Consider the following 15525-nt stretch of genomic DNA (forward strand, 5'->3'; position numbering starts at 1 on the left):
ATTGTGAAATTGTCTCAGGAACACGAATATGATAAAATTATCATCAGAAAATGGGATCTAAGGGGTCCCCCGAGCAAAAATTTACAACCAAAAAATTCACTAAAAGTAAAAGTGTCTATTTAATATGTTGAACTGCCTTACCCAAAGCGTTCTCAGTCTCAGATGGTAGTCCCAGATGTCCCCTACAAGCTGCAGGTCGAACCGAGTTGATATCTGGATGGAACACTTTTTTATTTGAGTTTGAAAATTATGCTATTTTTTCACTAAAATGTCAATAACTCCCTTTAGATTTAACCAATCGGGGTGCTCTATCCTGCATTTTGTTGCATTTTTAAGCCCTTTCAGATGCATTTTGAATTTTTAAATTAAATTGAATTTTGCCCAAGTTACAGCCTTTTACGATTTTTGACGTTTTGAACCTTCAAACTTTGTGTCCCGATTTGCCCCACTTCCCGTTGACCTAGAGAGCTCATATTTTGGCCAGATGCTAGTTATATATGTACAAACAACCCCTGAAAATTTCAGGCAGATTGGTGAGGTCGATGCGAGATGGGTATGCTTTGCTCGTGGACTCGCTCTTAAAATGAAATGAAAAATCTGAAAATATTTTTTTCATTGAGTTGAGAAAATTTCACACAGGTTTCACTTTTAATTTGTCAAAATCGTGTTAAAAAGTTGTTTAAAAAATGAATGTTTTTTAAGGGTTTTCTGAATGGTCCTAATCATGACCTACAACTTTACAGATGCCACCAAATCGATCAGAAAATCCCTTCCAGAGATACACTGCCGTTCTACGCATAATTGTCCCATGTCATTTTTGGATGATTCTGACTTTTTATCATTTGCTTATCGTAAAATTAGTAAATGGCTAAATTTTGGTACAATAGGGCAGAAAATACTTTACTTTGACCCACAAATATCGAATTGGTCCGGACCATCAGGAAGATGAACAACTTTTTTTTAAAACCACAAAATCTGGGTTTCTTTTTAAATCTATTCATTTGTTTGAAAATGCTTCGAAATGTGTTAAAAACTACTTATTCTTTGCTGTAAGACCATATTTCTGAAGTATCAATTACAAATTCTAAAATTTCTGCATTTTTCAGGTTTCTTTGACTGGTTCATTCAAAACCCACAAACAATAATTTTCATGAAAAATGAGGAAAACAATAAAACTATCGGTCTAATAACAATGTTTTGTCTTGTTTATGAATAGTCGAAACGTTTAAAAACTTTTGTTTTGATAAAAAATAAGCTCTTTCTGTAATTTAGAAAATAGTGCTCCTGAATATTTAGTTGCTCATATGCCTAGGTGGTGCTCTGGTGCACCAAATGAAAAAGGTTGAAAAACACTTAAAACCGGTTTAAACTCACAATGTTATTCACAGAGGTTCTTGTCCAAGGTTCAAATGATAGAAAAACATTTTTTGTTTCATAAAATTTTGTGTTTGGTAATTTTTACGGGCTTTCGAAAACAGGTCTTATTTATTTCCCTAAAATTGGCCCATTTTTGTTTACATTTCACACTGTAACTTTGCTTGTGCTTAACCAAATTTGATGAAATTTGGGAAGATGTTAGTATACATTCTACATGAACACCTGCAACTTAAAGCGCCATGAAAAGTTGTGTCAGTTCCGAGATATTTGAGTTCAAAGTTTTGGTGCTCTGGAGTAACCATGGGCGGGAGAGGGTTAATTTTACGTATATTTTCAGAAAAACACAAAAAATCTGGTACTATGTTGAAAAAATCATTGAAAACAACACCAAGTCTGTTTGTCCCATCGTTAAACTTCTACGCATAATTGTCCCACCAGGTATTTTCTATCACGAAATCATGAGTTTTAAGAAGCTAAAAGTTTTAAGAAAAGTAAAAAATATAAAAATTTAAATTACAAGCTTAGGTTTCATTTTACACGCGCCCAGTTGCTTTCCAATCATTAGTTTGCAAAGTATCGAGGTATCGATGAATATATTTTTTTTTTCACGAAAAAAAACTTTGCGTCGGACTGTACATTGCTATTTTATGAAAATTTAAAATGTTTTCAAAGCAGCTCAATCATGCTAAATATGATTATAAACGCAGCAAAATGCATTCTAACTGGTTTTCAATTGATTAAACAATGATTTTCATAAAATTTTTGAAGATTTTCGAAAAAAATATTTTTTTCCCCTGATTATTCAGGCCAACTTTGAAAGAGGGGAGGGGGATAAACTTTGAAAAATATTTGCAACGGCCAGAAGCAGTGCTCAAGAATCAAGCAATATTTCTAATCCTGAACATACAAATTACCTTCATGAACAATTCCACCTCACCCAACTGTATAGGCTACTCACGCTTTACCATACCGTCGCCGATGCTCTCATGCTGCTAAACCGGCTATTACTACGCTCTGTATTGCGCAGATAGCGAGGGGTGGTCCCACCTTGTACTGAACAAGGAACCTTCTCACCACCACCCCAGCACGCTCTCTCACGGGGTTCGGTTCGGTTCAGTCGGCCAGATCAGTTCTCGTCTGGCGATTCTTCGATTAACAACGCAAGCAAATGTCTTGGACCGCGTAAAGTTCGGGATTGTTATCAGGTGAATCTTGAAAAGTTGTGCAGAACAATTTTAAAGTGTACACGTGTGAAGTGCTATAGTAGTGAGATGCTGGTACGAGTTGTGTCGTTTTGTTCAAGCTGTTGAAGCAGTTAATACCTTCATTGAACCTAGATTGTTCCGTTCGAAAATGACCCTGATGATAAGACTGTTGTTTGAAGCTGCTTCCACCACATCTGCTACGCGATGACGCAAGTTGTGAAGGTTTGTGAACTGTATTTTTTCAATAACATTAGGCGGATTGGGGGGAAAATAGTTCTAAGTTATGCACCCTCCAAGTTGGTAGTACTAACTATGAGTCACCTTAAGATAAAAAAAAAGTTCGCATAAACACACGTGGCTGGTTGGTGCACACTCCACAACTTTGCTAATTGAAACAATTTCTTCTTTGTGGTAGGTATAATATCGTATCGTATCGAAACATGTGCTGACTCGCGGATGCCTTATTTGTGCTTCCTGAATAATGTGCTGCGGAAGAATGTTCCGTTGTGTTTTATTCCAACGTGCGGAGTTGGGCGCAATTGTTTGTAAATATAAAGCTTGAAGCCGACAGGCTGGCACCAAATCAAAATGACTCATCTATCCCTCTCCCCTCAGCAAGCAGCTCATAACTATTAATCGACAGCATTCACAGCATCCAGTTGGTGTTGTTGTTGTTGAAAGGAAACAAAACAGCTTGAATCTTTGGCGGCTCCTAACGAACTTCGCATGGAATCATCCTTATTATTGCATAACATGATGAAATGAGTAATCAATTATGCTACTAGGTTAGGTATTTGGTTTCATTGAGTTTCCATTATTTAAAATAGATTTTTTTACTTCAATTAAAATCAGTTTTATTGCTTTTGATTATTTGCAAATTTTATCCCGAAAAAATGAAAAAAACAATCATTTTAGTAAAGTTTGTTTGTTAATGGTTCAGGCCGCAAATATTAGCAAATATTTTTCAAAGTTAGTGGCGTCCAATGGTCAGTGCATTCCCTTTGTCAACATTTGAATGCAATAAGTGTTTCAAAATGCATTTTACACTAGTTCAGTTGTTTTGGAATCAGTTTTCAAAAAATGTAAAAATTGACGAAAACAAAAATGTTTACGAAAAAAAAACTTTTTAAAGGTCGAAAATTTTTTAAAAATTCATAACATCAACCCAAACATGATAAAAATGATTCTTAACGCAGTGGAATGCATTTTAAATTGATTTCACCTGATGGCACTTAAATTTTCATTGAAACATTGAAGTTTTTTGAAAAAAAAAATATTTTTGCTACCTGTTTTTTTTTCGGGCCAACTTAAAGGAAAATGAAATGTTCTGGGGATAATTTGAAAACCCAAAGTCATTCAAATTTAAGGTTGAAAAACTTATAATTTTTCTTTTCGTTTCTTGTACCGAACAAGCACAGAGTGAAAAATTGACAAAGAGAGCGCGTGGTCGTAAAAAATATTCGGAGTGAAAAGAGATTTTTTTATGATTTTCAAAGCCCTTCCTATATCATGTTTATCGGAAGGCACGGCGTCGGGTGGATTGTGTTTAAATTTTTCGAAAAAGATTTTATTTTTTGTGGTGAAAAAGCCATTTCTATATAATGATCGAAAGGCGCACTGACAATTTGGATCGTTGATTTAATAGTGGAGCAAAATAACTGTGTGTGAGTGATTTTGTGTGTTAACCAGAAAAACCTTCCCATAGCATCGTTGCTCGGAAGGCTCGCCGACGGGTTTGTTATGAAAGTCCTCCCCATAGCATCGTAGCTCGGGAGGCATCGAAAAGCCAATACCTTATCCTACTAACCCAAAAAAAAAAAATCACGTGATGCTTGAAGGAGATGCTGTGGATTCAACGGTCTCAAGCGGTATCAACAAGTATATAGCGAAAAACTATGTGCTTGATGAGTCTGCAACTTCAACTATCGGACTAACATTCCTCCCTTTCGTTGAACTGCAGGCTTCTTGGGAGGGCGCCGGTATTGACTAATAAAGAAGGGATCTTCAGAGGTTAAATAGTGAACGGATGGTTGGCTCCCACTGATCATTTTTGATTCATTGTTTAACTTCAGCTGATCTGTCAATAACGGAGTAGCAGCTCATTGGCAGTCAACCATGCTCATGCTCATGCTCATGCTCGTTTCTTGTACCGAACAAGCACAAACATAACATAAACAACAGTTTCACAATGTTTATAAATCTGGCACAATGCTATAAATCTGGTTTTTTGACTAAAATTATTTTAAAATTATTCTAACCTTTTTCTTTGCTCGATTGGCACCATGTTCGCATAAATGTCCCATATGCAAAAACAGCAAACTGAGAAAAACGCAAGGCAAGTTTGTCCCACACATAAAACTACGTGTTAATTTTTCGTGAAAAAACTGAATTTTCTCCAGATTTCTAGAACAAAGTACTTTTACGAAAGAGCACACGATTTTGAACCAAACTGCATCAATAACTCAAAAGTGATGAAAATGCATATGAGCAACTCTCTACGAAATCGGCCGATTTCGACCATTTTTATTTTTTGTATTTTTTTATTTGACTTAAACTTTGTGGGGGTCTTCCATATGACCAAATGAGCTATTTTGCGTCGTTGGTTCACCCATACAAGTCTCCATACAATTTTGGCTGCTGTCCATTCCAAAATGTTATAGCTGTAACTTTTGAGTGAATTTTCTGATCAATTTGGTGTCTTCGGCAAAGTTGTAGGAATTGTTGAGGACTTTTGAGAAAAAATAGGTACACGGAAAAAAAATTGCAGATTTTTTTATCAACTTTTTTTTCACTAAAACTCAATTTCCCAAAATAAGTATTTTTTTGATTTTTGAGATTTTTTGATATGTTTTAGGGGACAAAATTCCGTAACGTTTGAGCCATAGAAAAACTAGGTCAAAACATTTGCCGCCGAGTTATGAATTTTTGAAAAAAGTGATTTTTGGAAAAAATCGAAGTTTCATGCAAAAACTAGTTTGACATTTTTTTAATGCAAAATTGAATTTGCAATAGAGAATTTGCAGCAAAGCTAAAAGACACGTGTCGCCACCTATGAACAAATAGCGTAAACCAATGATTTTTTTTGAAAAAATGTGTTTTTTCCTTCATAATCAACATTTTTATAAAACTTATGCCGGATTCGGATGAGAAAAAAATATTTCCAACAATTTGGTGTGTAACTTTCCAATATTTGTTTGATTTTTCTATGAGAAAACTGTAAATTTAGGAAAAGATAGTAATTTTGACTATTTGGCAAGAAAATCTGTCAAAAATTTATAAAAATTGTTGAATATACGTTAACACATCTGTTAACAACTATATAACTGTTTATTTCATTGATATATACGGGGAAACTCATTTTTTCGTGTTCCAAAACATGTTTTTTTTTAAAGAAAAAGGTCACAAATTTTTGCACGCCCAAAAATTGATGTTCATTATTTTAAAGCAAAAAAATTTTCTCGTCTTTTGCAACCAGTTTCATTAAGATTGATGCAGGGAATCATGAGAAATAAGCGATTTTGTTCTTCAATCCAGCAGAAAGGAATACGATTTTTGGCAAGTAACCTCATTTTGGCGCCACCTACATTTGAAACACAGGCGCGCTGCAAAACCTCAATCGAAAAGTACTGTACAGTCAAACAATGACTATTACGCCCATTTAAAACGCTAGTCTTGATTTAAAAAATTTCAAAATATTTTTTTCGAAAAGATCGGAAAATTTCACGAATTTTTCATGTATTAACATTGAAAATCGGACCATTATTTGCTGAGATATGGTCATTAGAAAATGGTGGGTTGTTTTGATGTGATTAAGAAAACTTCAATTTTCATGTTTCTTTTTCTTAAAGCGGCTCTATCTCAGCAACCCGAGGTCCAAACTTAAATGTCTCTTAGACAATTTTATAGCAAATTTTCTGAACTTCTCCAAAAAATATTTTTGGAAATGGTCACTCAGGGTCACTATTTTTAAAAATTGAAAAACTGCAAATATTTCGCTACAATCAAACTTTCGGTTGCTATATCTTGTACTTTTCGATTGCAAATTCAATTTTGTCAAACTTGTTTTTGCATGAAACTTCGATTTTTTTCCAAAAATCACTATTTTTTCAAAAATTCATAACTCGGCGGCACATTTTTTGACCAATTTTTTCTATGGCTCAAAAGTTGCGGATTTTTGTCCCCTAAAACATATCAAAAAATCTCGAAAATCAAAACCTTATCAAAAATTAGGAGTGTATGAAGTTAAATTTGAAGAACATTCGGGTATTGTAAAAAAATATTAACGTTAGGAAGGCACCAACCAGAACCTTCAAACACGCCGGCCACGGCCAGTGGTAAGATGAGTTTTGAGGGGCTAGTAAGATGGATTCACCATGGTAAGTGGTGCGACCATGAGCAATTTAAAAAAAAATGTTAGGCTTCGGAAAAATATAATGTTGTTTATCTAAAAATATGTTTTAATCGAACCCGTGCCAACCGAGCAGTAATGCTATGGGAAGAACTTGAATTATTGATAACGCGAGCTTATACAAAAAATATTACATAAAAGACCAGTCCCAACCCACCCCGTTGGTTGGCTCTACATTAAATTGGAATGCATGATTAGTTAATACAAAAACTGGAATACAATATTGATTTCAGCGAATTTGGAAGCAATCAAAATAAAAAGGAACAAACACAGAAGACACGCATGTAATGAAATAACATGTTATTTTGTAACACAATAACCTCGACGAACTCAACCGATGGCGTGCCTTCCAATCTACGATGGTTAAAGAAGGACTAATATTGTCATTGCTAGCGAGAAAACGGACGGCCAAAGAACACGATCGATCCGGCGAAGCAACCGCGCGGCTCGCTGCCCACAATCGACTTCACAAACAGCGACACAAAAGCAATAAAAATAAACATGAAAAATCAGGACTTCACGTCCATACAACCGCGCGTCTTCGCCTCTCACGCAAAACTGATGAACATCAATTTCAATTAGCACAATAAGCACCAAATGCACGCGAAACCGTATCACAATTAAAACAAAAGAAACACAAAAATTCAACTACGTGTCTTCGTTTCTCACGCAGAAATCGAAGGCACCAACCATCTTTAGGTAGATTAAGTAACTATTTTTTCTAGATACTGTAGGACAAATTAAAACAAAAATCGTTCATTTTTGGTTGTTTTATGACGATATAACCTAAATCGGCTAAATCCGAAATTGATGAAATTCTATACAATCATTCTTCTATAGAAGATATAATGAATTTCAGCAGTTTATGCACTCCTCCCATTGAATATTCTTCAATAAAATAATAAAAAATGGAATGGCATTCCCTCTGCTCGCTCTCAATGGTCCACATTTTTTTTTATCAGTCCTCCTATGGGTATGATAACGTGGCAGGGGTTGCAATATTAATGGAGGTAAACGAAGCGTAGTACAGAGATTGTGGCAAAGGTTTCCCCCTTCAAACTGCAAGGCTTGTCTCGGGAGGTTCCGTTGCCTGATAACTGATAACGCCGAATTCGCGATAACAGCGAAGCACACTCACAGTTTTAAGCATGTTAGCACCACCTGGGTATGGAAGCCCCCGCCACCAAATGCAAGTTCTTTGGTCAGTATTCGCTGTGTGCTGGCCCAAGTTGCTACTGTGATTTGTGATAAAACGTAACATGAACACATTTTAGTCACACTTTTCGATGATGTTTCATGGGTTTAAGGTGAGCGACTTAACTTGGTGTGAATCATTGTGGTTCTGGTGAAATCTAATGCGTCTTCTTTTCGTGTTCCGTTTCCGTTCCAGGTCGTCCTGCTGCTCTTCCTCGCGATTAGGCTGGGCCTCGCCCGCCGCGATGGCGAAGAGTTCGAACCGGTGGAGGACATTTGCGAGCGATGCGTTTGCGTAGTCCGGAACTCTCCCGGATTCTCGCTGCTGGATTGCTCCACCAAGAACCTGCGCCACATGCTGGCGGAATGGCCAGAACAGTTCGGTACCAATCAAACCGGTCAGGAGATCGTACTCTCTCTGTCCGGCAACAGCATCAACACGCTGCAGCAACTTCCGCCGACGGAGGCCGACCTGGTGTTCAGCTGCCGGCACTGCAACCTGACGGAGCTGGCCAGCGGGGCGTTTCTGGACACTCCGAACGTGATCCGGTTGGATTTGAGCTGGAACCGGCTGACGGCGGACGTGCTGCGGCCGGATGTGTTCCGGGGGAAGTACGACGATCGGGTGTACGAGTCGTTGGCGCTGGATGAGCTGGATCTGAGTTACAACTCGATTGAATTTCTCGACGCGACTTTGTTCGAGCATTTGACGCATTTGAGGAGATTGTCGTTGGCGCGGAATCCGCTGGGGGAGATTACCGAAGACACGGCCGCGGCGCTTGGCTCGATCGCGAAACTGGAACATCTGGATTTGTCGTACACCGGGTTGAGCGAGCTGCCCGGTGAGCTGTTCCAGAAGATTGAAAATCTGCGTGAGCTGCTGCTGCAGGGAAATGACTTTGCCGCCGTTCCGAGCGCTGTGGCGTTGTTGAAGCCTTCCCTCGTGGCGCTGTACATAGGGGAGAATCCGATTCAAATGTTGGACGATGAGAGTTTCTTTGGTAAGTATAATTTTTCGTGATAGCAATTTGGTACTAAAGCCCTACGTAAATTTTTATGCACAACGGTAAAAAAACACGATTAAAAACCACTGCTGATCACTTTTTTTTTTCATTTTAATGCAAAAAAATTGACAAGACAACATTTTTTCGATGGATCAACTATGGTCCCCTTGGAACGAGCTGTCAAGTAGGAGCTTTTCTGTCAAGAAGGCCCGCGAGGTTAATTTTTCAAAATTGATTTAAAAATCCATTTTAAAATCTGTGTGGTCCTACGAAGGGTCATTGTACTCAGAACAATAAGCTTGATCGCTGTAAACAATAATATCAGCAATCTAAGCTTCATTTTAGGACCCAATTGAAGAAAAAAAATATTGTTAACCAAAGATTTCAAAAAATCATCAAAAAAAACATTTAAAAAAATTAAGCATTCACAGAGTTTGTAAATAAATTCAAAACATTCAAAAACTAAGCATAAAATAATCATTTAAAAAAACTATAATCAAAAAAATCTAAGATTAATACAAATGAAGGTATTAAAAAAAAGTAAAAAAAAAAAAACAAAAATAGTCAGAAAGTTACCAATCAAAAGGTAAAAATTAATATAAAAAACCATAAAAAACAGAAACATGCAAGTGCACAGAGAAATAAGAGTTCCCAAAATCGTGAAAATAGGAACCTCGCACAAAGTGTTCAAATCCCATGGTACGATTTCGAAAAACGTACCATGAAATTTGAACTCTTTGTTCGTGGTTCCCTGGGATGGGATAAACAAAGAGAAAAAAACCTATTGTCAAACTAAACCACTTTCAACATGGCCGCTTCTGTCAACCTAAACCAGTCCTTTCTTATGAGGAGAAAATGAGAAGTATTGTAATTTGAATTGAAAAAAAAATAAAAAAAATAAATCAATTTCACAAATAATTGTAAATTGCATGAATAGATTAATTAAAATATTTTTAATTGAAAGGCATTTATTTCTATCGTACACCGAATGTTGACTTATCAGCATTTTCATTTTAAAAAACAATACATTTCATGAACTGACTATTCTTTTGCCCATTTAAAACTAATGTTATTTTTTTTGCGCGTTATATAGAAATGTCATCTAGATTGAACAATATTAAACCTGTGCTTCCTATGAAATTAAAATGTGGCGTGAAGAAACAACACCGTAGAACTGGATTTAAAAGCAAACAAAAATAATGGCCACAGTTTAGCCTATTTGATTTTTCGCACTTTTTATTTCAACACATTGCCACAAATTGAAAAACAAACTTTTTTGCTCTTTGAAGTGAATGAATTGGTACAAATTTGAATTTTTGCCAGCCATTTCTTTCGATTCTGACACCTTAGGGCGTGCGACCTATGGAATGTTAAATATCTTTAAAGTTGAGTAAAAATTGCCGTTGAATTCGACGTGCTCCTCTTTGGGGAACTGGGAATGGTTTATTTACTTCCTTTGCGTAACGGGACAACGACAGGAGCAGATCTAAGAAAAAATCTCCCCTCCCATTTAATGACTTGCAGGCTTTTTAGGATTTTATTTAGATTGAAGTAAGAAAACGCATTTAAATCGTATTGCATTTTTCACATCCAAATGAAAATAAAAAATCTTTCATATAAAAAACACAATAAAAATAGAAGAAGTGATCATTTTTTGACTCATCTTTGATTTGCCAACCATTTCAAGTAATTTGAATCAGGCAGCTCCTTATGAACTGATCCACCGTAAAACGATGGAACATAAACTCAGGATTCTCCACCCACGTCCAACCGCAAATTTTAACAGCCAAATCAAAAAAAATCTGCGAGGAAAAACTAAACAACTTTTCAACCAAAGAAAAAGTCATCCGCATGCTTGAGCACTGAGTTGAAAACCATCATCAAGAAAATTTCAATTGTCAAGCTATCTGAATCACAAATTGCTTGATATTTGTTTTCGAACACGAATTTTCTTGCAAAAAACAGAAGAAGAATACAAACGTAAACACTCAAAAAGAAGACTCTATCCAGCCGTCCCGTCCCAGAGAGAAATAAGAGTTCCCAAAATCGTGAAAATAGGAACCTCGCACAAAGTGTTCAAATCCCATGGTACGATTTCGAAAAACGTACCATGAAATTTGAACTCTTTGTTCGTGGTTCCCATTGTCATGAACGCTTGTTTACGATTTTGGGAACTCTTTTTTCTCCGTGTGCAAAAAATCTAAAAAAAAACAAAAATGTTAAATGCCAAAACAAACTTGAACATTCAAAACATATTTAAATTTTTAAATTCTAAAAAACAAAGCATTTAAAACTTTCTAAAGCTCACAGAATTTATAAAAAATTAAACATTTAAACAAAAAATCTTTACATCAAAAAATTTCGTAATAAAAAATTTATCAAAAAAAATAATAAAAATTTTAAAAATCAAAATAAAACCAAAAAACTGAACAAAACATTAAAAAGCTTTAAAAAAAATCTGTTCAAAAAACAAAACATTAAATACCATTACAATTTTTGAACCAATTTGAAAAGTTTACTGAATTTATAAAAAATAACATTCAAAAACTAAAAAAACGATAAAAAAATTTAAAAACTTAAAATCAAAAATCTAGTAGTAAACAAATAACCCAAAAATATAAAACATTAAACAATAAAATTCATAAAAATCAAGCAATGAAAATAAAAACACAAAAATAAAAAAAAATCAAAATTAAAAAAAACCTAATATAAATTCCGTTGAAGTTGACAAAAAAATCAATGTTATCCAATAATTAAAAAATATCAAAATACAAATACAGTAGGGTAGAGGACCCAGTTTTCGCCCACCTACTGGATTTAATCTGTATTTAGCAAACTCATACCGTTTTTTGGTTGAATTTATTATGCAGGTTTACATATTCATTCACTTCTAGTACTAATTGAACTTTCCTAATGAATTTCTAATGTTTATTAAGTTTTTATAAGCTGTTCAAAAAAAAAGCCTAACTGCAGCCGCCATATTTTTGTCAATTTAGACTACAGCGGGTAATAATGTTAATGAGGGGAATTCAACTCATTTTGTCCGAAAATAATGTGAATGAATAATTCATTAGTTCACTGTATGTCTGAATTTCATGAAAATCTAGTGATTCACCTGTTTTAAACGTTTACCAAAGGTTATTTCAATAAAATAAAATAAAGTGGGCGATGAAAAAACATTCGATCCAATTTTCGACCAGGGCGAAATCTAGTATTGTGTGTTTAAGATTTTATCTAGAACCAGTTTTCGTTTACCATAAAAACATTTCTAATCGCAGCGAAATGTGGTTGAAAATATATTTGGAACATTCTAGATTATTTTTAAAGGTTAAATAAACATTTTAATTACTTTCATTCATAAGGGGTTTTTGTTCAAATGTTGTAAAAGTTTACTGGTACATAGGAGAATTTTTGTCGTGGGCGAAAACTGGTTCCAAGGGTGGGCGAAAACTGGATTTAGGGGGGCGAAAATAGGCTCTTCAGAGCACTTTATTAAAACGCAAAATTTTGTCAAAAATGAACATGTAAATGATAAAAACCTTGTGGAAACTTAAAATCAAATAGTTTTTCAACGTTCTACAACAAATAGAACCAAAAACCATAAATTGTCATCAAATTCTCATCAAATTTCTTAGATTGCCACTGTAAAGTGGGCGATTTCTGGGTCCTCTACCCTAGTTGTTGCGTAACTGGGCTGCTTTTTAACTGGGCGCTCGATAACTGCGGGCCGTAGTCCAATTAAAAAGCAGACAAACGTCAAAAAACCAAAACAAACCGAAATGACCGAGGGGTTAATGGATGCAAAAATCATGTTCAATTAATGGAAAAACTTTTTTCAAACTTTTATTTAATTTCAAGTCACAATTAAAGGAATATGAAAAGTAAGCATTGTTAATAAATGCATTAACTTTTATTTTTATATTTCATCACCCCTCGTTATTTTTCGTTCAGCCCAGTTATCGAGCAGCATTCGGTGACTGAGCTATGTTCTCAGCCTTGTTACCGAACATGTACTGTATAAATGGAAAAACCAACAACTAAAAAAAATTAAAGAATTGTTTATTAATCAGTTCAAAATAATGGGGCAAAAAAAAAATAAATCATAAACCATAGTTTCAACATTTGTATTAATGAAAAAGGTGTTTTGAAATGCATTTCACACCACTACACTGCCGTTCTACGCATAATTGTCCCATGTTCAAAAAAGTGCAACTGAGAAAAACGCGATTGAAATTTTTCGACCGATTTCTGTGTTTCTACGCATAATTGTCCCGTGGGTTCCTATTCGCCCTATGTGTCCCTAATCGCCCCAGTTAGAAGTTTATCACCCTTATTTGTGATTCACTTGCTAAACAACAGGTAAACAAGACATAATGCTTAGTAAAACTAATGATTCCGTGTAAGAAAATACTTGGTGGGACAATTATGCGTAGAAGTTTAACGATGGGACAAACAGACTTGGTGTTGTTTTTAATGAGTTTCCGAACAAAGTACCAGATTTTATGTGTTTTTCTTAAAGTACACGTCAAACTAAACTTTAAAATGTCATAAAGTCAAAATCGTCAAAAAATGACATGGGACAATTATGCGTAGAACGGCAGTACAGTTGTTTTTCAATCATCAAAATTAGAATTTAAACTCGGGACATCGTATCGTTACACTTGAAGAAAAACTTTAAAGAAATTTCTATCATAAATTTCATAATTCACTCTCAATGCAATTCTGTATTTAAAAAAATGTTTTCCCCTCAGACCTCGACCACCTGACCCACCTCAACATCAGCGGAATGAACCTGCTGCACGAGGTCGCCGCCGGAACGTTCTCCGGACTTCACTCGCTGGAGGTGCTCGTCGCCAGCAACAACCCTGCCCTCACCGAGTTCGACATGAGTGACCTGGGCGGGCTGACCCGTTTGCGCGAGTTGGACATCTCCCGCTGCGGGCTCCAACACCTCTATCTCAACGAACCCATCCCGGACGGGCACGACGACTCCTCGGACATTGCCCACTTCGACGTGTTCCCCAAGCTACGATCCGTCAAACTGGAAGGCAACCCGTGGCACTGCGACTGCGAACTCTTCGAAGCCCTCGAATCCATCAAGCACATCCTGAACGACGAGTTCCAAGCTCCGCACAGTGCCTCGGAAGCACGCTGCGAGACTCCGTACGACCTGGCAGCGCTCCCCCTCACCGACCTAGCCGGGAAATCCCTCTGCTCGTCCCCACCGAAGAAGGTCCCAAAGATCCCGATCTACGAAGCGCCAGCCTTTCTCCGACCTCGCTCGCTCCTCATCTCCATCATGTCCGTCGGAGTCGTACTCCTCATCGGCTTCATCATCGGATTCGCCATCGTCTGCATCAAGCGAAAGCTCAAACAAAGTGACTTTGGGTTTACCTCGCCCGTTCGGTACACCTCGGTGAGAAACAGTACGACCTCGACGATTGTGCCACCGGCTTGAGGTAAATAAGCGTGGTTAAGATAAAATGCCGAATTTGTTTGTTCTAGTCTTCGCGTGTTTTTTTATCGCGATAAGTTAGGGGTTATAATATTTGAGATGAGATATAAATAAAAACATTCCTGTATGTAATTATAAACGCGAAGGTGGGCGACTTTATTGTTTTATGAAAGAAAGAAAAGCCCCGGTTCAAGGAAGCATAAAGTCGTGCCATGTCATGAAACTGTGGTATTTTTGCGATTATAGAAACACTATTATATTTACTTATTAATTATGTTGTACAGCCGTAATAGCCCCATTGGGGTCAAAAAAGTTGGAAATGCAACTTCACCGGCTCTTTGAACGCTTGGAAAAAAAAAGTTGCAAATGCCTTTTTCATTGCAACTAGGGCTGGTGATTTTTCGCGATTTCGCGGAAGCCGCGTAATCCGCGAATTTTGCTCCTGGCCGTGAAATTTGGTAAATACCGTGAAATGCCGCGCAATTAGAAATATTTAATTGACAAATTACTGCTTATTTATGCTTTAGTTTTTAAATTCAAACCCTTCTCAAGGTTAGAATTATTTGTTGATAAGAATATTTATAAGAATATTCATTCTACGAAATGCATAAAGTTGATAATATATTTCCAGCAAAATGTCTTTACTCCACAAAATTACTAAAAGGTTGTTTAAAAATATTATTCAACTCTACAATAAAAGACAACGTGAAAAGTATTAACTTTGAAATTTTAAAATCATTGAAAAATTTATTAAAATAACGATGAACAAGTTGCATTTAATGTGAATTTGATATCTTTTTTTTTATAATTTGATTATGAATTATGTAATTTTGAAATAAAATTAAAAAAAAATTACTACACCTTTTTTACTGATTCTACCTA

The 15525-nt window shown here is 36.0% G+C and overlaps 1 protein-coding gene across 2 annotated transcripts; it reads left to right on the top strand.

Moving 5' to 3' along the window:
* The first annotated feature begins 2452 nt into the window (after nt 1-2452).
* LOC6041275 (insulin-like growth factor-binding protein complex acid labile subunit) lies at nt 2453-14784 on the top strand. Of its 2 annotated transcripts, none has more exons than XM_001850509.2 (3): nt 2453-2804; nt 8381-9185; nt 13940-14784. In XM_001850509.2, exons 1-3 carry the CDS (start codon nt 2787-2789, stop codon nt 14644-14646), a joined length of 1530 nt encoding a protein of 509 aa, XP_001850561.2. In that variant the 5' UTR covers nt 2453-2786; the 3' UTR covers nt 14647-14784. The 2 variants fall into 2 exon arrangements, with proteins under 2 accessions (XP_001850561.2, XP_038104486.1); XM_038248558.1 differs by lacking the exon at nt 2453-2804 and adding an exon at nt 8157-8297.
* Nucleotides 14785-15525: the final 741 nt, after the last annotated feature.

Source organism: Culex quinquefasciatus, chromosome 1 (genome assembly GCF_015732765.1).
Source record: "Culex quinquefasciatus strain JHB chromosome 1, VPISU_Cqui_1.0_pri_paternal, whole genome shotgun sequence".
Taxonomy (NCBI): Eukaryota; Metazoa; Arthropoda; class Insecta; order Diptera; family Culicidae; genus Culex; species Culex quinquefasciatus.